At 45.6% G+C, this 26,248-nt stretch overlaps 1 protein-coding gene and 1 long non-coding RNA gene across 3 annotated transcripts in view; one reads left to right on the forward strand and one right to left on the reverse strand.

Annotated features, from left to right (window-relative positions):
- The window catches only part of MFSD4A (major facilitator superfamily domain containing 4A), a 33,660-nt gene extending 31,931 nt beyond the window's left edge, over positions 1–1,729 (reverse strand). The window contains exon 1 of the mRNA XM_003893220.4: positions 1,413–1,729. Coding sequence (XP_003893269.1) covers positions 1,413–1,642 — 230 coding nt within the window. The 5' untranslated portion in view covers positions 1,643–1,729. The remainder of the gene's footprint in view (positions 1–1,412) is intronic.
- Positions 1,475–24,330, forward strand: LOC103878373. 2 transcript variants are annotated; one of them, XR_001896133.3, is made up of 4 exons: positions 1,475–1,583; positions 2,457–2,589; positions 3,714–3,771; positions 3,949–4,022. It is a non-coding gene; the product is annotated as an uncharacterized LOC103878373 (long non-coding RNA). The 2 variants fall into 2 exon arrangements; XR_638546.4 differs by lacking the exon at positions 3,949–4,022 and adding an exon at positions 23,098–24,330 and having other exon boundaries at positions 1,476–1,583.
- The last annotated feature ends 1,918 nt before the right edge of the window (positions 24,331–26,248 follow it).

Below are 26,248 nucleotides of genomic sequence, written 5' to 3' on the forward strand. Positions count from 1 at the left end.
TTCTGAATCTTCTGTATATTCCAATCCTGTACCACACCCACAAAACACTGGTGTACACAAGGAGACTTGCTTTTTAAGAGGAGAATAATTTGGTTTACAAGAGGATTTGGGGAAAATGGGGATAATCACTTCCAAAATTAGTCATGTTTTTAAGGCTTAAAGTGGGGTCCAGCTGTACTGACACCTGTGCTCCCTCCACCAGCTCTGGAAGCGAGGTGGATGGATGGAAACACCTGCCCTCACAAACACCTCTAGGCGTGAGCCAAAGGGCATGACCACAGCCCATTACAGCCCCTCCAGAGGTTTCTCTGGGATAGCCCAACTGCGGTTTTGTCTCCAGGCCGGCTGCTTGCTCGACTGAGTCCATGGGATCTGGGAAACCACTCAGCCAGGAGCTGGGGACTGGGGAAATCACCCAACAGCCTCTGGCTTGCAAGTCATCTATTCCCTATTCTATTATGGGTCTCTGTTTTCCATGCTGCACTGGGAGAGTGAATCTTGCTGTCTTTCCACAAGGGCCCCCGGAGGTGGCCCTGTTCAATTTAAGTCGAGAGAATAAGGCTCTGCAATGGTATCAAAGGGGGATTTCTGGGGGTGGTGCCAGGGAGAGTCCAGAGCCCTGTCCTGGGGCAGAGGCCAAGCAGGAGTAGCATGAGGTTGGGGGGGAGTGGAGGGGAACCTTGGCACCAGGCTGGAGTGTCACCTTACCAAGCTATGGGTAAAGTGCCCTGCCCCTCCCAACCTGGCCTCAACGGTGAGGTTCTGTGTGTCTCGGAGGCCAACGCAGGAACCATGTTCTGGCTGCCTCAGGAGGAGGGCTACACAGGACCCACCAACTCCGTGGCTACCCAGGGGAAGGGACAGCCTGTGTTAGCTGATGTGGAGCTGCCTACGGTGGAGCCCGGCCCTGGGAATCAGTCAAGCCGCAGGCCACCTCCAGCACCCTGCACCGCCACAGAGCTGGCCCTCCCAGGGTCCTTCCACCTCACTGCCAATCCCGCCCCCGGCAGCCGGGGCTACTGATAAACGCCAGAGGAGCTGTGTAAGAGGGGCACCCTCCCCACCTCTGCAAACTCTATCACTCCTCTCCCCATGGGGCGGTGGGTGGGGGAAGCAGGTGGGAACTGGTTTTATCCTCTCACAGGGATAAGTGATGACAAATAAATAAGCCAGAAGTCACCTTCAGTCTCTGGAGAGAGTTTTCCAGGGAGAGCTGCGGGGGAGGGAGGAAGGGAGGCAGCTCTTCGGCCAAGGCGGAGCTGGGAGGGGTGGTCGCAGCCGGGAGGCGGGGGCGACGGGCAGCCCCACAGGGCTGGGGCAGAGGCCGGGTCGCGGGGCAGGAGGGAAGGGTCGGCCCGGCGAGGGTGGGTGCCGGGGGCCGCGGGGCGGGGGCGCACGGGTGCGGCACTCACGTCCTCTTGAAGACGCCCCCGAGGGCGCTGCCCAGCAGGAGGCAGAGCTGCTGCGAGAAGAAGACCCAGGAGATCTGGGGCAGCGAGCTGTGCGTCTGGCAGCGCAGGTCCAGCAGCGTGGGCCCCAGGAAGGCGATGCACAGGCCGAAGCTGAAGAAGACGCTCCAGTAGGTGAGCGTGGGCTGCAGGTTGCGGCGGAGCAGCCCCGACACGCGGCCGTCGCAGCCCATGGCGCCGGCTGGCGGGCTCGCGGCTCTGGTCCCGGCGAGCCCGGTGCCCGAGTGCCGCCCGCGGGAGGGCCGGCCGGGCTGGGGAGGCCCGCGGCCGGGAGGGAGGGGCGGGGAGGGGCCGCCCCAGCGAGGGGCCCCGCCCTCGGGCCCGGGCGGCGGCGGGGGCGCCTCTGCGGCGGGTGGGCAGCGCGTCCGCTCCCGCGCCTTCCCCGTGCGGTGCCAGGCGCCGGCCTCCTCCTCCTACCCGAGCGCACATGCTCGCCCTCCCCCGGCTGCGGAGACCAACCGGGAGCTGCGCTGCCCCCCGCCCGCTCTCCCTCGACCAGTCCCACCAGCCTCCGGATGCAGCCTCCAGGGACCGAGGGGCCCGAGCGCCCATTTTAGAGCCCGGCAGATGTAGAGCCCGAGACATCCTGTATCTCCAGAGAGAGGCTAGGGGCCCTCTCCCCGCACCCGGGCTGTGGCAGTGGAGGAAACCCGGACCCCTTTAAACCTAGGCGCTTCACAGATGGACTTCGAGGGTCTAACGGCACCCCTTTTTCCCCCCCGAACAGAAGGCAAAATCTTGTTGTACATACGTTTCTTCTTGGGAGAGTATTCGTGCATGGCTTTCATTAGAACCCCAAGAGGTTAATCACAGTACCCTTTGGAAGGAGAACCCTAGAAACTCAACATCTTCCTCACACTAAGCTCCCTGGAAGGGCCTGAGATGAGGCCCTTCCCAGCCTCATCCCATCCCTGCCCTGGCCAGGTGCGGCAGGGAGGAGGATGACACTGGTCTATGCTGACTCTCTGTCTCTCTCCTTTTAACTAGTTGGAGGAGGGCAGAGAGGGAAGGACCGCGTCCTGGAGGAACCCCGGGAGGAATTCTGAAATAATCTCTTGGAAAAAAAAAATTAAAAAGACTTCTGGGGAAAATCCTTTCTTCGATGGATAAAGCCTTGGCAGTGAGTAAGGGTTGATTAGTCTCTAGACTGGGTGTCCTTCCAGGAGCCTGCAGCTGACCTAGGCTGCCCCTTCATCAGGTAGCCTCTGGCTCCTGGTGGGTTCTGTGTGGTCCCGCTCCTAAGGGAGCCAGAATCTGGTTCCTAGAGGCAGAACAGTAAGGCCCTGCGGTGTCACCTCTGCCCAGGTGTTCTAGTAGTGACAGGAGCCATGACACCATGTCCACTGGCCCACCAGGGGGACCAGGGCTGAAAAGACTGAGGAGGTATGTGGGCGGGTGTCCCCAAGACAACTTGGCATGAGGTGGGGCAACCAATTGATCTTGCAGGTACTGGTCCTATCTCACAGTGGCACCCCTGTATCTGCCCCATCCCTCCTTGGACAGTGAGCCTCAGAGAGGGGGGAGTCCCAGGGTCCCTCTGGCTCATCACTCTGTGGGTGATGACAAGTACTTATTTGATAGTGATAATGGGGGGCCTGCACAGTAATAATAAACTAAAAAGCTACCCTCTGGGGGAAAAAAAAAACACTAAACAAATCATAACCACAAGTTTTTGACTGAGTCTTCTCTGCCACTATCACAGAACTCCAGGAACCATAGAAGCTCAGAGTTGGAAGGAATAGCCTCCAACTGAGTCCCCTGTCCCCTCCCCATAACTGCCTTTGAATGCTTGCCAGTCCTGTTCTTGACTGACACCTCTAGTGCTGGGGACCTTGCATATTCCCGGGGCTCTGCTTGCAGTGTGGATGAGCTCTGGTTGTAGAAAGGGTCTCAGGCAAAATTGAAAATCTCCACCCTGTAACTGCTCCCCACGGCCCCACACAGAACAAATCTAATCGCTCTGTCATGTAAGTCCTTCACACCCAAAATGACCTTGCTCTAGTGATTTTGCTTCTCTAGCCCAAACACCTGAAATCCTTCCATAATTTCCCTAAATGGCGCTCCCCAACTACAGTACCTTGCTGTATACGTTAAATAATCTCTGGATTACTTATAATATCTAATACACTGTCAATGCTATGTAAATAGTTGTTATACTGTATTTTTTAGGGAATAATGACAAGAAAAAAGTCTGAACATGTTCAGTACAGATGAATTTTTTTCCGAAATATTTTTGATTTGCAGTTGGTTGAATTTACGGATGCAGAACCCACAGAGACGGGGGCCACTGTACAGCAGTGAGGTACGTTCTGTAATGGGGCGGTTTGAGGGCCTGGAGAGATAAGTGTCTAATTCTGCCTGGGAAGGCTTCATGGAAGCGGTGACTTTTGAGCGGGGTCTGAAAGACAAGTCTATATGTGAAAAGGTTTTACTTATTATTGCTTTCTTCATCCCTTTCTCTGTCTCTTCTATTTTCCAGCATCACACACTGTCCACCTCCTCTAAGCATCTTTTCCAGATGAATTAATTCTATTAAATTCTCATTTCCAGCAAGACTCTCATCTACTCCTGTACTTCTACCCCATCTTCACAGGGCCAGGTATTACATTCCATGGACTGTTCCTCCAGCCCCTACCAGAAGCCAGTTAAATCATGAGTTCCTAAGGGCTGGTAGCATATTTACCTGTGTTCTAACTCCACCCCTTCTCATGTGCCTCACATAAAAGAATGCCTTGCAGATAGCAAGTCCTGGATAAATAGCTGGTGAGGTGAATTGTTTGCACAAAAATTATATAATTACTTTTGGCTTTACATTTACATGTCCTATCTCCAAGTTACAAGTTCCCCAAGGGCAGAGGCTATCCAGTCTTTCCTTTGTGCTGTGTATTCAAATGTCGGTTCTTAGTTGGGCACCTTGTGGTTACTCATCCTTCTTTAACTACTCTCTGATTTCCCCCTTATAAATTAGAAGGGAATTATCCCCCACCCTCACAAGCCATGGAAAGTGATCTGAGACTCCCAAATATGGAAATGTTGCATTAATTGGAATAAAGGATCTGTGGGAGTAAAGGGTTCTTAAGCTCTTGGAGACTGAAATCTATTTATTGCCTCAAGGGTTGGCTCTCCAGAAGCCTTTTTCTGACCTTCCTAGGCTCCCTCTTTGGGGCTCCCAATCTATCCTGGTGCTCATTCTCTGTTTAGTGCCGCCCTTCCAAGGCAAGGACCACAGGATTGGTTCATCACTGGGTGCCTGGATTTCTGACTCCTTGGTGAGAGGTGTTTATACTACGCTGAACTCTTGTGCTTTTTTTTTTTTTTTTGGTGGGGGATGGAGTCTTGCTCTGTTGCCCAGGCTGGAGTACAGTGGCATGATCTTGGCTCACTGCAAGCTCTGCCTCCCAGGTTCACATCATTCTCCTGCCTCAGCCTCCCGAGTAGCTGGGACTACAGGCACCCACCACCACGCCTGGCTAATTTTTTTATATTTTTAGTAGAGACGGAGTTTCACTGTATTAGCCAGGATGGTCTCGATCTCCTGACCTCATAATCCACCCGCCTCAGCCACCCAAAGTGCTGGGATTACAGGCATGAGCCACCACGCCCGACCTTTTATTTATTCTTTTATTTTTAATTTATTATTATTATTATTTGAGATGGAGTGTTGCTCTGTCACCCAGGCTGGAGTGTAATGGCGCAATCTCAGCTCACTGCAACCTCTGCCTCCCAGTTTAAAGTGATCCTCTTGCCTCAGCCTTCCAAGTAGCTGGGATTACAGGTGCACGCCACCACACCTGGATAATTTTTGTATTTTTAGTACAGACAGGGTTTCACCATGTTGGCCCATGGTGATCTGCCCATCTCAGTCTCCCAAAGTGCTGGGATTACAGGCGTGAGCTACCACACCTGGCTGAACTCCTATGCTTTATACCTGGAAGTTGAGAAGCAATAAATCACCTGCAGATCTTGGACCATCTATAGGTAATCTATGTCGTGGAAACACACAGGAGAAAGTAAGCAAACAATGAAATAAGATTTAGATACCCTTACCACTATCCTTTTACATGCATTACAGCTGCAGAAATTCCTTAGTGTATAAACCCATGTAGTGTATTTTGTTTTTGTTACTGTTTCTGTTAGAATTGAAAACCTTAAATATTTAAACAAGATATAAAGAGAAGAGGCCTGATTCTCATCAGCCTAGTGGGGAGTCACTGGGACTTGGGCTTGATTTCATGCTTAGCAGGATCCTCTTAGTGACCTGGGGCTGCCCTCTGTCCCTAGGGCCTTCTGGTTTCTGCTTCGCAGATTCTGCAGAGGCCAGGCAGGAGCAGTAGAGTGAAGTCTCCAGCTCAAGGTCATTAAGCACATCCTGCAGTTCCTCTGGCCATTCGGGGTCATGAAGCCAACCCTCCCCCATCTCCGGATTTTGTCTTGTCACTCCCTGTATGGTTGTTCTGCTGGCCTGAGTGTGGGGGTGGATTGGAAGGCTCTGTCTGAGGTTGGCATGGGGCAGATGGCAGATAGTTTGGTGCCAAGGACTATACCTGCATGGCCCAGCCATCCTAAGGCACATGAATGCAAATACAGCAGAGGTGGGTGTGTGTACAAAGAGCCTCCTTTACCAAATATCCGGATGAGCTACTTAGTGCTAGCCTGCCTGGAGGGTAAAGGGAGTGGTCACACAAGTGCCAAGAAAGGGAGGGACAGGAGGAGGTGAGATGACCCGGAAACATCTTAGCGTGAGACCAGTGGCCATAAACACCCTGGAGAGGTGTTGCCTAGTGTCTGGCATTTAGTTGGGGCTTACTAGGTGCTAGTGCTTAAAAGTGCTAGTTGAAGCTAGTCTAACAGACAGTTGGAAGGACCCCCTGAAATTAGTGCAACCAGCCAGGCATGGTGGCTCACGCCTGTAATCCCAGCACTTTGGGAGGCCGAGGAGGGCAGATCACCTGAGGTCAGGAGTTCAAGACCAGCCTGACCAACATGGAGAAACCCCATCTCTACTAAAAATACAAAATTAGCTGGGCATGGTAGCACATGCCTGTAATCCCAGCTACTCAGGAGGCTGAGGCAGGAGAATCACTTGAACCCAGGAGGCAGAGGTTGCAGTGAGCCGAGATCACACCATTGCACTCCATCCTGGGCAACAAGAGTAAAACTCTGTCTCAAAAAATAAATAAATAAATACATAAAATAAAGAAATTAGTGCAACTTCCCACTCAGAAATGGGATTCCACTTATAGCATCCCTGCAGGTAGCCACCTGGCCTCAGCTTGAGCACACCTAGGCTTGGAATCAGAGAATCTAGCCCAGGCTGTGAAATCAGTGAGAAGCCAACCCTCGGTTTCCTCGTTTCTTAAATGGGGTGAATAAGAACCCCCTTACTGTGAGAAAATGTAGACAGTATGTAACACAGGAGCTGGTACACCAAGTTCCCAATACATTCTCACGGTTATTATTATTATTAACAACAACACAAACTGCCATCCTCATTTTGTGCACTAGAACAGTGGCTGGCAAAGCGTGTCCCTGGACCACCAGCAGCAGCATGTCTGGGGAACTTGTTAGAAATTCAGACTCTTGGTCTTGCCCCAGACTAGCTGAATTAGAAACTCTAGGGGTGAGGCTCAGTAACCTGTTTTGTTTTTGTTTTTGTTTGAGACAGAGTCTAGCTCTATCACCTAGGCTGGAGTGCAGTGGTGTGATCTTGGCTCACTGCAGCCTCTGCCTCCTGGGTTCAAGCGATTCTCCTTCCTCAGCCTCCTGAGTAGCTGGGATTACAGGCGTGTGCCACCACGCCTGGCTAACTTTTCTATTTTTAGTAGAGATGGGTTTTCACCATGTTGGCGAGGCTGGTCTTGAAACTCCTGCCTTCAAGTGATCCATCCGACTTGGCCTCCCAAAGTGCTGGGATTACAGGTGTGAGCCACTGTGCCCGCCAGTAATCTGTGTTTTAACAAGCCCTCCAGGGGATTGAGATGCAGCTACAGTTTGAGAATCACTGCTTTAGAGCCACAAAGCAGAAGTCTAATTCCCATTCTACAGAGAGCCATTCACTATTGGAATACACTCTATGTTCTTCTCAAGTCTTATTCCTGACATCATCGTCTCTGCTTCCTTCAGCCATCTCTCATTTACCAAGTACTCCCTTGCTATTCTTATTGCACTGTCATGCCATGCTCTCATGGTCAGCGACCCTCTCAAATAGGATGGCTCCCAGCACTGCACCCAGGGCTCCCCAATGGTCTGAGCAGTGCACAGGGCAATGGGCTTGCTGCCTCCTCTTCTCTACAAATCCTGACAGCTATTTATTCAGTGTCCACTCCATGCCAAGCACATGACATATAGTATTTTTTAGTTTACTGTTTTGATTGAGGTTAAACTTACATGTATTAAAGTGCACAAGTCTTAAATAGCTTGATGAGTTTTTATATGTGTACACATCTATGTGACCACCATCCACCTCAAGATATAGAACATTTCCAGCACCCATGCCAGAAACAGTAGTGTACTTGCTCCACATTATGTATGTGAGAGCAGTAGTTCATTTTTTTCATTGCTATGTAGTATTCCATTACATGGATATACCACAATATATTTTTCTCATCTACTGTTGATGGACATTCAGACTGTTTTCAGTTTGCAGCTACAATAAAGCTACTCTAAACATTTGTATGCTTATTTTTTGGTGGACAGAAGCTCCAATTCTATTCAGTTTATGTCCAGAAGTGAAATTACTATGTCACAGATAGGTTTGGTTTTAGCAGATGCAGCAAGACAGTTTTTCAAAGTGGTTGTTCCAGTGTACACTCCTACTAGAGTTTTAGTTCCTCATCCTTGTCAACACTTGGCATTGTCAGTCCTTCCCTCCCCTCTGCTCCTCTCCCCTCCCCTCCTCTCCGTTCCCCTGTAAGGGTACTAGTATCTCAAAGGTTTTCATTTGCATTTCCCTCATGACAAATATGGTTCAGTATCTCATCATATGCTTATTGGCAATTTGCACATCCTCTTTTCTGAAATATTCCTTTGAGTCTTCAGCCTACTTTTAAAATCGGGTTGTCTATCTCTTTGAAATTTATTTAGGAGTTCTTGATATATGCTGGATGTGAGTTCTTTGTCGGTTACATGTATTGTAAATACCTTTTCCTTGCCTGCACATACATTATTTTTTCCTTTTATCTTTAGTTTACACAGAATAATTGTACATACTTATGGGGTACAGAGTATTTTTTTTATCTGCACAGTCTGAGGACAGGGGGTGATGTTCTGATACAGGTATAATGTATGTAATGTATGTAATGATCAAATTGGGGCAATAAGCATATCTATCATCTCAAATATTTATCATTTTTTTGTGTTGTGAACATTAAAAATCCTCTCTTCTAACTATTCAAAGATATACACTAAATTATTGTAAGCCATGTTCACCCTACAGTGCTACAGAACACTAGAACCTATTCCTCCCATCGAGCTGTAACTTTGTATCTATTAACCATCCTCACCCTATCCTCCCCATCCCCCTACCCTTATAAATCTCTAATAACCACAATCCTATCTCTATCTACTTCTATGAGCTCAATTTTTTAAGCTCCCACATATGAATGTAATCATGCTACATTTATGTTTCTGTGCCTGAACTTATTTCACTTACTAGAATGCTTTCCAGACTTATCATGTTTCTGTGAATAACAGAATTTCATTATTTTTCATGTTTGAATAGTATTCCATTGTGTATATAAACCACATTTTCTTTCTTCATTCATCTGTTGATGTTCATTTAGGTTGAATCCATATCTTGGCTATTGTGAATAGAGCTTCAATAAACATGAGGATTCAGATAGCTCTTTGATGTACTGATTTTCTTTTCTTTGGATAAATACTCAGTAGTGGAATTGCTGGATTGTATGGTAGGTAGATCTATTTTTAGTTTTTTAAGGAACCTTCATACTATTTTCTATAATGGTTTTACTAATTTGCATTCTCACCCATAGTGTATAAGAGTTCCCTTTTTTCTGCCTTCTTACCAGCATTGATTTTTTTTTTTATCATTTTAATGACAGCCATTCTAGCTGGGGTGAGATTATATCTTATTGCAGTTTTGATTTACATTTCCTTGATAATTAGTGATGCTGAGCATTTTTCCCTATATTTGTTTGGCCATTTTTATGTATCCTTCTGAGAAATGTCTGTTTTTTTTTATCCTTTGCCCACTTTTTAATTTTTTTTTTCTGTCAAGTTGTTTGAGTTTCTTATATATTCTAGATATTAGTCCCTTGTTGGTGAATACTTTGCAAACGTTTTCCCCCTTTTTACAGGTTGTCTCTTCACTCTGTTGATTGTTTCTTTCACTATGCAGAAGCTTTTTCATTTTATATAGTCCCATTTGTCTATTTTTGTCTTTGTTCCCTATGCTTTTGAAGTCTTATGGATAAAATCATTGCCTAGACCAATGTCCTGAAGCATTTCCCCTATGTTTCCTTCTAGTAGTTTTGGATCCTATGTTTGAGTCTGTAATCCATTGAGTTGACTTTTATACATAGTGCAAGATGAGGGTCTAATTTCATTATTCTGTATATGAATATCTGATTTTCCCAGCACCATTTATTCAAGAGACTATCCTTTCCCAGGGTATGTTTTTGGCAACTTTGTTGAAAATCAGTTGGCTGAAAATACATGGATTTATTTCTGGGTTTTCTATTCTGTTTCATTGGTCTATGTGTCTATTTTTATACCAATACCATGCTGTTTTGGTCACTATAGCTCTGTAGTATATTTTGAAGTCAGTGTGATGCCTCCAGCTTTCTTTCTTTCTTTTTTTTTTTTTTTTTTTTTTTTTGCTCAGGATTGCTTTGGCTATTCAGGGTCTTTTGTGGTTCCATGTGAATTTTAGGATTGTTTTTCTATTTCAGTGAAGAAGTCATTGGTATTTTGATACAGATTGTACTGGGTTTGTAGATTGCTTTGGGTAGTATGTTCATTTTACAATATTAATTCTTCTAATCCATGAGCATGAGATGTCTTCATTTTTTTGTGTCTCTAATTTCTTTCGGCAGTGTTTATGGTTTTCATTGTAGAGATCTTTCACTTCCTTGGTTAAATTTATTTCTAGGTATTTTATTTTATTGTAGCTACTATAAGTGAGATTGCTTTCTTGATTTCTTTTTCAGCTAGTTAATTATTGGCATATAGAAATACTACTGATTTTTGTATGTCGATTTTGTATCTGCAACTTTAGTCAATTTATCTATCAGTTCCAAGAGGGTGTGTGTGTGTGTGTGTGTGTGTGTGTGTAGTCTTTTAGATTTTTCTCTATGTAAAATCCTGTTGTCTGCAAAGGGACAATTTGACTCCTGTTTTTCAATTTGGATACCCTTTGTTCCTTTCTCTTGCCTAACTGCTCTGGCTAGGACTTCCAGTACTAGTTGAATAAAAGTGATGAGGATAGACATCTTTATTTTGTTTTAGTTGTTAGAGGAAAGGGTGTCAGCTTTTCTTCATTCAGTATGATGTGAGCTGTGGATTTGTCATATATGGCCTTTATTGTATTGAGGTATGTTTCTTCTAAATCTAATTTGTTGAGAGTTTTTATCATGAGAATATGTAGAGTTTTTTAAATCCTGTTTCTGTGCCTATTGAGATCATCACATGGTTTTTGTCCTTTATTCTGTTGAAGTGATGTATCATGTTTACTGAATTGCAAATGTTGAACCTTTCTTGCATTCCTGGAATAAATCTCACATGATCATGGTGTATTATTACCTTTATGATGTGTTGTTGGATTCTGTTTGCTAATATTTTGTTGAGGATTTTTGCATCTATGTTCATCAGAGATATTGGCCCATAGTTGTCTTTTTCTGTTTTGTCCTTGTCTGGTTTTTGATATTAGGTAGGTATCAAATGCTGTCCTCGTAGAATGAGTTTGGAAGAATTCCTTCCTCTTTAATTATTTTGGAATAATTTGAGAAGAATTTGTGTAAGACCCCTCTCCCCTCTCCTTTTTTGACAGGGTGTGGCTCTGTAACCCAGGTTTGAATGCAGTGGCATGATTGGTGCAGTCTTGCAATCTTGTTACCTATTATTGGTCTCTTCAGGTTTTCTTTTTGGCTCAATCTTGGTGGTTTATATATATTCAAGAATTTATCCATTTCCTCTAGGTTTTCCAATTTGTTGGCATATAGATGTTCATAATAGTTTCTAATGATTCTTTGTATTTCTGTGGTGTCAATTATGTCTCTCTTTTCATTTCTGATTTTTTTTTTTTTTAAGAGATGGAGGCTCGTTTTGTTGCCCAGGCTGGAGTGCAGTGACTATTCACAGGCATGATCATCACACACTGTAGCCTCGAACTCCTGGCCTCAAGCGTTTTTGTGTCTCAGCCTACAAAGTTGTGGAATTATAGGCATGTGCCGCCGTGCCTGGCTTCTGATTTTATTTATTTGGGTGTTCTCTTTTTCTTAGTCTAGCTAATGATTTGTCAATTTTGTTTATCTTTAGAAAAAACAAGTTTTCATTTTTTTCATCTTTTGGTACTATTTTTAGTCTCTATTTTGTTTAGTTCTGCCCTGATCTTTATTATTTCTTTGCTTCTACTAATTTTGGGTTCAATTTGTTTTTGCTTTTCTGGTTCCATGAGGAGCATCATGGGGTTGTTTATCTGAAACCTTTCTACTATTTAGATATAAGCATTTATTGCTATAAACATCTCTCCTAGTATTGCTTTTACTGCATCCTGTGGGTATTGGTATGTTGTGTTTCCATTTTCATGTTTCAAGACTTTTTTTATTTCCTTTTTAATTTCTTCATTGACCCAGTGATTGTTCAAGTATGTATTATTTAATTTCCATGTATTTGTATAGTTTCCAGGGGTCCTTTTGTTATTGATTTCTAGTTTCACTCCATTGTAGTTTGAGAAAATACTTGGTATGGTTTCAATTTCTTTTTTTTTTTTTTTTTCATGGAGCTGGGGTCTCACTCTATGTTGTCCAGGCTGGTCTTGAGCTCCTGGGCTCAGGCAATCCTCTTGCCCCCCAAAGTGCTGGGATTACAGACATGAACCACCGTAGCTAGCCTGATATATATATATATTTTAGATGGAGACTTTCTCTGTTGCCCAAGCTAGAGTGCAGTGGCACAATCTTGGCTCACTGCAACCTCTGCCTCCCGGGTTCAAGCGATTCTCCTGCCTCAGTCTCCTGAGTAGCTGGGATTACATACGTACACCACCACACCCGGCTAATTTTTGTATTTTTAGTACAGATGGAGTTTCACCATGTTTGCCAGGCTGGTCTTGAACTCTAGACCTCAAGTGATCTGCCCCCCTTGGCCTCCCAAAGTGCTGGAATTACAGGTGTGAACCATCATGCCCAGCCTAGCCAGTCTGATTGTTTAATATTTATTGGAATTTATTTTGTGGCCTAACATATGGTCTATCTTGGAAAACATTCCCATGTATATACATTAACTTTAATCTTCACAATGGCCCTGTGAGGTAGGCATTATTATGCCTATTTTATGGATAAGAAGACTGTGAGGCTCAGGAAAGCAGAGTAACTTCCCTAAAGTCATACAGCGTAAGTGGCAAAGCTGAGTTTTGAGCCTGCGTTGCCTGACTCCAAAGTCTGGCTCCTTCCCATGAGAATGTCTGCCTCTCACATTCAACTCCAATACACACATCTAAGACTATTGCATAAGCTGAGAGCTGTTAACATTTTCCGCCACAGAAAATGCAGTTGAACTTCCTAACTTGTCTATGAGTAGTTGATTCTTTGAATCTAAGTACAGGACTTGATACATGTGGAATAACAGAAAGAACCTGGACCGTGGAGTGAGACAGGGTTAGACTTGAGTTCTGGCTACACACTTGGCTGTGCCAACTCAAGGCAGCTACCTTGACATTATAAGGCTGATTTTCTTCAACTGTAAAATGTCGATGTAGGATTACACAACACATGTGAAGCCTCTGTTAAAACACTCAGGGTGGCACTGCTCACACTTCTTAGTTGCCTTCCCCTGATGTGTCAATTTTGGTTTGAGTTCCTCTCGCCCACGGGTGCACTTTTGTCTCCCATTCAGTCATGTAGCAAGGGGCTAGTCCTCCAGATGTTCTTGAGTAATCATGGCACCTCACATTCATATAGAATGGTTACTAATAGTCATCCAAATTATTATTTATTTTATTTTATTTTTTATTTTTTTGAGACGGAGTCTGGCTCTGTGGTCCAGACTGGAGTGCAGTGGCGTGATCTTGGCTCACTGCAAGCTCCGCCTCCTAGTCATCCAAATTATTGAGAAAAATATTGACCACAATGTACCAGTCTCCCACCCCACTTTTTCATAATTAGTCTTTCCTTTGGAACTCAGCTAAGTTGTTCATTCTTCTGGGAGTGCTCCGCCCACCCAGAGCTGCCCTGGGTGCCTGCCTTTTGTTCTCTGCATCTCCTCACCACCTTCCCTTATGAAGAGCAGCTGAGGTGTCTGTAACCCGAATCAATACTGTATCAGCTCCTTGAGGATAGAGATTGGGTCACACAATTATCCTTACATCTTAGAGCACAGCACCTGCATGGTACATAGCTGGCATTCAGAAAATATTAGCTACATAAAAATGTGTTTAAGTATTATAACCTTGAGTTGATGAAACTCAGAGGCAAGAAATAGTATTTATTATAGAGGATTTCATGAAAAATGTACAATTTATCAATCTCCAGTTCTCAGATTGGCTATATATTAAAATCCCCTGGAAACATAGAAAAAGTCAGAATCTCTGGTTGGTGGAGTCCTGTGTTGGTATTTTGCAAAAGTTCCCAGGGCTTCCTAATGTGCAGCTAGGGTTGGAAACCACTGCTCCAGAAAATCCACATTTTACCACTGAAGAACTGCCTGCATATCCTGTACCATTTAGGCCCCGCACTAAAGTGCATTTATTGAATTATACTTGGGCTTTGTGTCCAATTTGAGTGACCCTAGGATATAACTGTGTGACTCTTGTCACTGGAGGTATGGAGAGATGTTGTTGCCAGTGGGTCTTCTTTATGAAGATACAACGAAGAGATACCTATTGGGCATCAGCACCAAAAAAAGGCCATGATCCTCCTGAGCAACCAGTTTGATAAACCATGTTTATCTTATGGATTCCAGGAATCATTTAATTAACACTATTTTCCAGGTTTGTGGTAGCTACTGCAAATCTCAAGATCAAAGCCATGGTCCATCTTTATCACTCATAAAGAATTTTGTGGTGTATGTGTTACACATTGACTTGGTTCCACTTTATTTTTTGTCTTTTTCTCTTCACCCTCTGATATGGTTGGGTCTGTGTCCCTACCCAAATCTCATGTCATATTATAATTCTCAATGTTGGAGGAGGGGCCTGATGGGAGGTGATTGGATCATGGGGGCAGACATCCCCCTTGCTGTTCTCTCAAGAGTGAGTTTTTATGAGATCTGGTTGTTTGAAAGTGTGTAGCACCTCCTCCTTTGCTCTCTTTTTCCTGCTGGCCATATGAAGATGTGCCTGCTTCCCCTTTGCCTTCCACCATGATTGTTTTCTGAGGCCTCCCCAGAAGCAGAAGCCTGTATAGCCCACAAAACTGAGTCAATTAAACCTCTTTTCTTTATAAGTTACCCAGTCTCAGGTATGTCTTTATATCAGTGTGAGAATGGACGAACACACCCTCCTTTCCTGAACTTTTTCTACAATAAAGCTTTTTAATTGAGGTAATTCACATATCATAATATTCACCCTTTTAAAGTATACAGTGTACAGTGGTTTTTAGTGTATTTACAAGATTGTATAACCATCATTACTAATTCCAGAAATTTCCATCACCCTAAAAAGAAACTCCATACCCATTAGCAGTCACTTCTCATTCTCTCTTCCCCTCAACTTACTTTCTGTCTTTGTGGATTTGCCTGTTCTAGATATTTCATATCAATGGAATCATACAATATGTGGCTTTCTGTATCTGGTTTCCTGTACTTAGCATAATGTTTTCAAGGTTCATGCATGGTGTAGCACGTATTGGAACTTTATTCCTTTTTTATGACTGAATAGTATTCTACTGTATGGACATACCACATTTTGTTTATACATTCATCAGCTGTTGGACATTTGGGTTTCTACTTTTTGGTTGTTATGAATTATGCTGCTGAGAATATTCATGCACAAGTTTTTATGTGAATATGCTTTAGTTCTCTTGGGTACATACTAGTGGGGTGGTTTGCTGTGTCAGATAGTAACTCTGTGTTTAACTTTTTGAGACCCTTTCCTCATTTAAAGAAATGTTTTTATCTTGTAGTATAGTATGTATCTCTGTAAGCCACTACAGGTTCCTCTTTTTGGAATGAGGTGGCATATAAATAAATAAATAAAAAGTCACAAAGCACTCCCAAGCCATCTGTTTAATAATCTGTGCTAGAATGTTGCCAGGATTCTATATTGAGCCGTTTGGTCTATAGTTTCCAGAAATACCTTCTGTCTCCTGGTAAAAATCGGAATGTTTTCCCATCTCCAGTGTCCTCATGTATCTAGGTTGTTTTTCAGTCCTACCTGCAAGGGATTTCATGACTCCAGTGTCTCACCTGAATCAGGCCCCCAGAACTCATCTACGGCCACAAAAGCTCTCACCCTCCACCTTTGTAACTGTCTTGTGACACACTTAAAATTTTTTATATCAAAGTAATTCATGCACATGGTTAAAAATAAACTAGAACAGAAGAGCTTACAGTCCCCTACCTCATCCCTCCCACCTCTAGTCTTGCTCCCCAGAGGCAACTGCTTCTAACTCTTTTAGCTCTTTATTCTGGGAGTAACTTCCATCTCTCTAAATAATATGCTAATGCCACTGTTCCTTGGTTTTTCAAGTTTAAACATCCTCTATTAATTTATAACTATCACAAATGAGGCAGGGCACGGTGGCTCACGCCTGTAATCCTAGCACTTTGGGAGGGTGAGGCAGGTGGATTGCCTGAGCTCAGGAGTTCGAGACCAGCCAGAGCAACATGGTGAAACCCTGTCTCTACTAAAATACAAAAAATTAGCTGGGTGGGATGGCACGTGCCTGTAATCCCAGCTACTTGAGAGGCTGAGACAGGAGAATCCCTTGGACCCCAGAGGTGGAGGTTGCAGCCTAGGTGACAAAGCCAGACCCTGTCTCACACACACAAAACAATGATAATAATAATAATAATTTATAAAAAATGAGAATTTAGTTCACATATCTAATCCAAACAACCCTCCCCCCACCCTACTGTCAGTATATATAACTGTTCTTATTTAATTCCTCTAAATAAAATAAAAATAAATCTGTCAATTACCTCTGTTGCTTTAAGTGACTACATCTTTATTTTTCATCCCACTAGCTGTTGATAGTAGTTTTGACTCACTGTTTATAGGATAAAGATATCATCACTCCTACCTTTCCCTTTAGGCTGCCCTTCCCAACTTCTGTCTCTTGAACATTTACTTTTTTTCTTTTTTTTTCTTTTTGAGACAGAGTCTTGCTCTGTCACCCAGGCTGGAGTGCTGTGGCATGGTCTTGGCTCACTGCAACCTCCACCTCCTGGGTTCAAGTGATCCTTCTGCCTTAGTCTCCCAATTAGCTGGGATTACAAGCATGCACAATCACGCCCTGGTAATTTTTGTATTTTTAGTAGAGATAGGGTTTGGCCATGTTGGCCAGGCTGGTCTCGAACTCCTAACCTCAAGTGATCCACCAATCTTGGCCTCCCAAAGTGTTGGGATTACAGGAATGAGCCATCGCGCCCGGCACATTTACTTTAAATGTTCAATGTTGACAACATTTATGTTCTAATTTTCTCACCATAATTAGGTCTTCTGTGCTTTGCTTATCGGTTGTTTGTAATGTTTAAATCCAATAAATAGTGTTCACATTTTGTGACAATGTAAATATTGTTTATTACAGAGCCACACAATGTCCTGTGATGAATTGTCTTTCATTTCTTCTAGTTTTTCATAAGAGTTTCGAATTGCCTTTTTTCTTTCTTCTTCTTTCCCTTCTCTTTTTTCTCTCTCTCTGTCTCTCTCTCTTTCTTAGACAGAGTCTCACCATGTCACCCAGGCTGGACTCAAGCCATCTTTCTAAGTAGCTGGGATTACAGACATGCCAGGCTTATTCTTTAATAATGCCCTTGTTATTTATTCAAGTCTGCTCCCGCCTTTCCATCTAATGAGTAGAGGTGCCTTATTTCTCAGGACTGGTTACACAGAGCCCTCTGTCCTTCCGCCACACAGGTGTAGGTGTTGGCCTGGGGCAGCCCTCCTTCCTTCCCTCCTTCTCTTCCTTTCTTCTACTTGTTTCTTCTTTGTTTATGCTTCATTTTGCTGCACCACGTCTTTAATTTCTCAAGGAGTGTGTGGTATATAGGTTTACTGAGTCCCTCGTGTCTGAAAGTATCATTGCTCCACCCTCACACTTGAATGGTAATTTGGACAGATATAGAATTCTTGGTTGAAAATTGCTTTGGTCATCGAATATTGAAGGCATAGTTCTAGCCTTTGCTGGTGAGAATTTTGAGGCCAGTCTGATGCATATATATATATAGATATATATACAGAGAGAGAGAGGCAAATATATATACATGCACATATATATATATTTTGTTGTTGTTGTTGTTGTTGTTGTTGTTGTTTGAGATGGAGTTTTGCTTTTGTTGCCCAGGCTGGAGTGCAATGGTGAGATCTCAATTCACCACAACGTCTGCCTCCCAGGTTCAAGTGATTCTCCTGCCTCAGCCTCCTGAGTATCTGGGACTACAGGCATGTGCCACCATGCTCAGCTAATTTTGTATTTTTAGTAGAGATGGGGTTTCTCCATGTTGGTCAGGCTGGTCTCGAACTCCTGATCTCAGGTGAAACACCCTCTTGGCCTCCCAAAGTGCTGGGATTAAAGTCATGAGCCACCATGCCCAGCCTCTGATGCCTATATTTTTAGAGGTACCCTTTCTTTTTTCTTTCTTTTGTTACCTCTAAGGAAATTTTTAGGTAAACTTTCTTTCTTTCTTTTTTTACCTCTAAGGACATTTTTAGGATCTAGATATACTATCATTTAGATATACAACTAATTCTCTTACCTTCCAACACCTTCTAATGACTTTTTTATTTCTGTGATCCTATCTTTAATTTCCAGTAGTTCACACTTACTCTCTGATTACTCCTTTTCATAGTATCCTGTCCTTGTTTAGGGATGTAACACCTCTCCAATCTATCTGAGAATGCCTGAAATATTTAAAATGTTCTTTTGTCTTCCGTTTCCTAAATTATTTCTCTTTTTTATGAAGCACTGCCCTGACCACCACCGCCATTTATCCTTGTCTCTTTTTCATGTTAAGGTCATTTTTCAATGTCTGAAGATCTTTGTCTTTTCATATTTAAGAGTGAGCCAGCCTGGTCAGCTGGCAGATTTCATTTTATTTCATTTCATTTCATTTCTTTCTTTCTTTCTTTCTTTTTTGGAGAGTCTCACTCTGTTGCCCAGGCTGGAGTGCAGTGGTGCGATATTGGCTCATTGCAAACTCTGCCTCCTGGGTTCAAGCGATTCTCCTGCCTCAGCCTCTCGAGTAGCTGGGATTACAGGCGTGCACCACCACACCTGGCTAATTTTTTGTATTTTTTTTGTAGAGACAGTGTTCCACCATGTTGGCCAGGCTGCTCTCGACCCCCTGACCTCAGGTGATCCACCTGCCTTGGCCTCCCAAAGTGCTGGGATTGCAGGTGTGAGCTACTGTGCCCGGCCCATGAATGGAAAATTTCAATTCCCTTTTAATGTGTGTGTTTTATCTTTTTCAGAATGGTCATTCTCCTAACATAGGAGAATGAAACAAATTGAGAGTTTCATCGTCGTAATGAATATCTCTCCCTGTGTGAAACAGAGGTTCCTGAAATCTGAGAGCCTCCTTCCTTCTCTGTTGGGCTCTTTTTTTGTTTGTTTGTTTTGTTTGAGAAAGTGTTTTGCTTTGTTGCCTGGGCTGGGGTGCAGTGGCGTGACCACTGCTTACTACACCCTCCGCCTTCCTGGCTCAGGTGATCTTCCAGCCTCAGTCTCCTGTGTGGCTGGGACCACAGGCACCACACCACCACACCTGGCTAAATTTTGTATTTTTTATACTGACAGGGATCGCCTTTTTTGCCCAGGCTGGTCTTGAACTCCTGGGCCCAAGCAATCCTCCTGTCTTGGCCACCCAAAGTGCTGGGATAACAGATGTGAGCCACCACGCCCAGCTTGTTGGGCTACTTTAGTTTCTGACTTCAGATGCAGCTTCCCACTCGTCCGTGTCAGAGACTTTTGCTTCCTCATCTCCAAATGCCAATTATGTCTGTGTCCTGTCAGTTCTAAGTCTGGCATGTTCCTTGGATTCAGGGCTCCAGCTTCTTCTACTGCCTTAGTCCAGTGGTTCTGGCCCACAGTTCAGTTCCAGGCGATTTATCCTGTACGACTGTAGCAGCTTCCTAGCTGGTCCCTGCCGACCTTCCCCTAATCCAGCCTTACTGGCTCTAAATTCAGACTTGATTATGTCCCTCATTTACAGCAAAAGAAGGACATTTTAAAGCAATTAACATCACTTCTATGGAGAGCTATTTGGCAATATCCACCAAAATTATAACTGTCCCTGCCCTTTGACCTGCAATTTCACTTCCAGGAAGTTATCCTGCATTCAGAGTTGTACATGTAAAACATGACATATGTACCAAGTTATTTATTGCAGCACTGTTTATAAAAGCAAGAGATTATAGAGTGGGCGTGGTGGCGTGATCACAGCTCACTGCAGCTTCCATCTTGCTGGGCTCAGGTGATCCTCCTACCTCAGCCTCCCAAGTAGCTGGGACCACAGGCATGTGCCATTATGCCCAGCTAATTTTTGTATATTTTGTAGAAATTAGGTTTTGCCAGGTTGCTCAGGCTGGTCTCGAACTACTGAGCTCAAATGATCTACCTGCCTTGGCCTCCCAAAGTGCTAGGATTACAGCTTGAGCCACCATGCTGGCCCCTATGTTTATTTTATCTTATGTGAAAACGCAGATTCACTGAGCTAGATGAGTGCATAGGTGACTCTACCCACCTGTACCCACCTCTCACACGTGAAGCGCTGATCAAAGACTCAAAAGAATGCAACCATTCACCTCTTATCTCCCCATGCCTTTTAAAAATTTCTTCCTCTTTCGCCAACATCCACCCTTTCTTCTTTAAATATTGAAGCCCTCAAAATCATCTTTGGAGACAGGCACAGATCTGTCTTCTGGGCATGCATCCTTAACCTGGCGAAAATAAACCTCTAAATGAATTGACACCTGCCCTAGAAAATTCTTGGTTCACAAAAGCATTAAAATATTAACTAGCAGTGGTTATTTATAGGTAGTTGGCATATGAGTGATTTTAATTTTCTTTATCCTATTTCTGTTTCTCCCTCAATTTTTGTATGATAAACATATCAATTCTAATAATCAGCAAAAAAATAATGGATGCTGCCCTTCTCCACATGGTGCACAGGACCAAGCTCAGTGTCTTCAATGCATTTCCATCCTCCTCCCCTATCATTTCCCAACCTCCCCCAGCGCAGCAGGATCGGTGGTTTCTGAACATGGCCCCTTGGTTGTTCTCCTCTGTCCTGCAGAAATGCGAACTAGCCTCCACTGTGCAGCTCGTATGTCACCCCCTTCCAGATGGAATCAGCGGCTCCTTCCTTTGTGCCCATGTAGCCAACTGTTTCCCAATGACCTGGGTTCCTGGTGGGTGTGGACCTTGTCTTCTTTGCCACCTGGGATGGCCCCCACCTTGACTCATGGGGTGTGCCGAGTGCTGGCAAATGCAGGCTGAATGACCACAAGCCCTTGTTGCTTCCTCCACCTTCTGTGAGACGGCTGGGTTACGAGAGTCCAAGTCGGCCACAGGCGTCTCTTCACCACGGTGTCTCCTTTCTGTGCATCACTGTTTTCAGGGTGTTCTGCCAGACGTGCTGTGGTGCTTGTTCTCCACTTGGGGGGCCCTTGACTCAGCAGCATCCTTCAGACAGAGCTGCATCTTCCAAACCAAGGATGGGTACTGACCAACCCCCAGAGGTCTAGCTGGAGGAGAAGGGGCTCCCGGGACGGCTGGTTGGCCTCAGGAGAGGGGCAGGAGGAGGGCTTTTTCTCACATCCCATCAGTAATCTTGGAGAAAGTGGGGCTGGGAGCCCAGGTAACACGTTTGTCCTGACACTTCCACTCCCTCCTGGGAACCTTCCAAGTCTCCTTGCCTGCACCTGTCCAGAAGAAAATTGGGCAGGAGGGGAGGAGACAGGAGCAGGGGAGTGACTGAAGCAGGGCCCAACCCCAATCTGTCTCCTTTCCTCTCAGAGGATTTGAGATGGTTCCTTGCCTTTTAGCAGATTCATGGAGAAGAGCATAGCTGGCCGAGAATCCCATTCCTTCCCAGTTTCTCAGCATGCAAAGATCTCGTAATTCACAGACTGCCTGCACCCATCTCTTACCCAAGCCCTGCCCCCAGTCCACATGGAAGTTGAACCTAAAGGAAATATTGGGGTTTTTTGTTTTGTTTTGTTTTGTGTTTGTTTTTGAGATGGAGTCTCGCTCTGTTGCCAGGCTGCAGTGCAGTGGCATCATCTTGGCTCACTGCAACTTCTGACTCCCTAGTTCAAGGGATTCTCCTGCCACAGCCTCCCAAATAGTTGGGATTACAGGCACGTGCCACCACGCCCAGCTAATTTTTGTATTTTTAGTAGAGATGGGGTTTCACCATGTTGGCCAGGATGGTCTTGAACTTCTGACCTCAGGTGATCTGCCCACCTTGGCCTCCCAAAGTGCTGGGATTACAGGTGTGAGCCACCGCACCTGGCCGGTTTCTTTCTTTTTTTTTTTTTTTTTGAGATGGAGTCTTGCTCTGTCACCCAGGCTGAAGTGCAGTGGCATGATCTTGGCTCACTGCAACCTCCATCTCCTGGGTTCAAGTAATTCTCATGCCTCAGCCTCCCGAGTAGCTGGGATTACAGGTATGCACCATCACGCTTGGCTAATTTTTGTATTTTTAATAGAGGCGGGGTTTCACCATGTTGGCCAGGCTGGCCTTGAACCGATCTCAAGTGCTCTACCCACCTTGGCCTCCCAAAGTGCTGGGATTACAGGTGTGAGCCACAATGCCCTGGCTGAACCTAAAGGAAATGGAAGAGAAGAGCAAGCCGTGTGCAGTGGCTCATACCTGTAATCCCAGCACTGTGGGAGGCCAAGGCAGAAGGATTCCTTGAGCCCAGGAGTTAGAGAGTAACCTGAGCAATATATTGAGATCCCGTCTCTACAAGTAGTAAAATAATTGGCCAGGCATGCTGGGGCACACCTGTAGTTGTAACTACTCAGGAGGCTGGGGTGGGAGGATGGCTTGAGCCCGGGATGTCAAGGCTGCAGTGAGCCGGGATTTCGCTACTGCACTCCAGCCTGGGCAATAGAGTGAGGCTCTGCCTCAAAAAAAAAAAAAAAAAAAAAAAAAAGAGAAGAGCAAGTGTTGAATTCCTTTTATGTCCATCTATGCTTTCTCTTAAGCCTTGGTTTAAGAGATACTAATAAAGATGCTTCCTAATCTGGCTGCCGTTGCTTTCATCCTCATCCTTATATCCTAGCAGATTTACCAAGAGGATAAATCCCAGCTGGAAGACTTGGACGTCTGGCTCCATTTTCGGCATCATCTCCAGATTAGGGCAGCCAGGGGGAAACTTGGACGTGGAGGGCACACAGCCCTCCACAGACACAGACAACTATGAAGTCAACTATTAAAAGACTCCCCATGCATAAAATCCTTCCATTAATAGTCAATAATGGCTTAATATGTGTGACATATTTTGAGGGCTTTTCCCCTGTGTGAGGGAAGTGGGTACGTTTTTTATATCTCCATATTACACATAAGAAAACTGAGGCACAGAGAGGTGAAGTAAGTGGCCCAAGGTCGCTCAGCTAGCAAGTACTCTAGCCAGGATTTGAGCCCTCTGGCTCTAGAACCTATGCCCTTAACCACAAGGCTATCCTGCCAGGGCTATACTGTCTTCTTCAGGGTCTTGTGAGGCACAGCTTGAGCTCTGACCCTCTTTGGGTACCCTGGGCCACCCCATGAGTCCAGAGTCTGATTTTGAACTCTAACCAGCCACCCCACCCCAGCCCTTGGCTCCCCAGCAGAGTGATGTGGGTCTGCTCCAGCTCGAGGCTACTAGGAGCCCATTGATGGCATTGCCTAGAGCCACATCATGCAGAATGAGCTCCTTCCAGCACAAGCCAGTGCTGTTCATTTGGAGCTGCGGCATGTCACTAGGTCCTCGTGGTGATGCTGGGAGGTGGACTAGAGTATCCCATTTGGCATGTGAGGAATTGAGCTCCGTGAGGTTAAGTCACTGGCCCAGAATCACAGAGTAGCCAAGCCAGGATTCAAGCCCAGACCTCCACATGCCACATGCAGCTCTCCTTTCACAAATCCACAGCTGCACCCCAGGGATTCCTGGCCGACAAATGTAGTTTGGGTGTCTTACCATGGTCTTTAACCCGCAGGACCCAAAGCTACAGCGTTCCCAGTTCCTTTCCTTCCCAGACTCTCAGGAAACCGCTTCTCAAACTTCTACTTGCTACAAAATTGCTTGAGGAGAGTATTTAAAATGCAGATTCCCAAAGTTCATCCCCCAGGGATTCTGACTTTGGAGGTCTGGGTAGGGTCCAGGACTCTGCATTCTTAGCAAACCCTCAGATAATTCTGAAACAGGAGGGTCCTGATGCACCCATCTCTGAGAAACTTGCTTTACCCATCTGAGCGGTATCTGTCCCAACCCCTTACTCATGGCAAGGGGCCCATAAACCTCTGAGGGATGAATAAATGTTCCGGTGTGTTTCAGGTTTCTCTTTTGGGGGTTGAAAATGTTATAAAGTGCAATGGGAGATTTTCTAGGCAGAAGATGGGTCCTTTGCCTTCTGAGAGACTGGGCTACTTCTCCTGGGTTTCACTCCATAGGTGAAGGTGGAGTGAGGGGTGAGGGCCACCCCTTGAGGGCTCAGCAGGGCCCTGGGCTGCGCCTGTGTTTTCAGACCAGGTTGTTGCTCTTTTGGCTGAAGTCATAAAACAGAGTCCCGGGTGGGTGCAGTGGCTCATGCCTGTAATCTTAGCACTTTGGAAGCTGAGGCAGCCGGATCACCTGAGGTCAGGAGTTCAAGACCAGCCTGGTCAACACGGTGAAACCCCGTCTCTATTAAAAATACAAAAATTGGCCAGGCGTCAAATGAGGAGCACCTCTCTCTGGCCGCCACCCTGTCTGGGAAGTGAGGAGCGCCTCTGCCCCGCTGCCCACTGTCTGGGAAGTGAGGAGCGCCTGCCCGCTGACCACTGTTGCTTCCAGCGGAGGAGCGCCTCTGCCTGGCCGCTGCACCCCTGTCTGGGAAGTGAGCCTGCCCCGGCTGACCACTGCCTGGGAAGTGGAGGAGCCTCTGCCCCGCTGACCACTGTCTGGGAAGTGAGGAGTGCCTCTGCCTGGTCGCCACCCTGTCTGGGAAGTGAGGAGCGCCTCTGCCCCGCTGCCCACTGTCTGGGAAGTGAGGAGCGCCTCTGCCCGGCTGCCCACCGCTCAGAAGTGAGGGAGCGCCTCTGCCCGGCCCCCGCATCGTCTGGGATGTGAGGAGCACCTCTGCTCAGCCTGCTGTGCAACCCTCCGGCGTGACATGACAGCCTCAGGTGATACTCTGCCCTCCCCAAATTTACATTTTTGACATTAAAGTTTACTTTTTAATTAAAAGTTTTAAATTGGAGAATAAAAACAAAAAATTAGCCGGGCGTGGTAGCACATGCCTGTAATCCCAGCTAACTGGGAGGCTGAGGCAGGAGAATTGCTTGAACCTGGGAGATGGAGGTTGCAGTGAGCCAAGATCACGCCACTGCACTCCAGCCTGGGTGACAGAGCAAGACTCTGTCTCAAAAAACAACAGAGCCCCAAGGCAGCGTTTCTCAACCTGTGCCCCAGCAGCTTCCGAGTCACCTGTTATTTGTCAAAGATACAGATCCCTGCCCCCAACTCTGATTTGTTAAATTAGGATGAGGAAGAGGGGACAGGGCTCAGAAATCTGCACTCTCAGCTGGCACCCCAGTCATCACTTATGCACATGAATACTTGAGAAATTCTGTCATAGAACATGGACTTTGGAGTGTCACAGACCTGGGTTCCAGTCCCAGCTCTGCCACAAAGTAGCTGTGTGGTCTGGAGCAATCTCAGCCTCTGTGAAACTCAGTTTCCTCATCTATAAGAAATGGGTTACTACACAAGCTTATTGGTCTTGCTGTGAGTTGATCCTCACAAGACCAATCAAACCATGAGGAAATGTACGCAAAGCACCTCGGAGAGACGGCGCCCCCGGTCTAGTGGTAAAGAGAGGGATGCATAGAGGAATACTTTCTCTGGGAGGAAAGAGCTGGGAGCGCTGAGCATTGCTCACCCACTGGCAAACACTGACCTGCTCCAAAACAATTCTGACTTTCCATTTCCTCTGTGGGGAGCTCAGTGAAGCTTTCAAAGGTGACTAGGTCCTTTCCCATACTCAGGTGTGAGCCATCCCAAGTTCCAAGTTGGGGTCAGGTGTTGTAAACAAAATATAATACAATTTTGACTCCCTCCACACTTCCAGCTGAGCCCTCCATCCACTGCCCCACCTGCCATACCCCCCACGTGACATTTCCAGATCCCTCACTGGGTGGCAGGCCCAGTCTGAACGGCCCTCTTGGCACACCATGGGTCTGCCAAGGTCCCTGGG

The sequence above is a fragment of the Papio anubis genome, chromosome 1, assembly GCF_008728515.1.
Source record: "Papio anubis isolate 15944 chromosome 1, Panubis1.0, whole genome shotgun sequence".
Classification (NCBI taxonomy): Eukaryota; Metazoa; Chordata; class Mammalia; order Primates; family Cercopithecidae; genus Papio; species Papio anubis.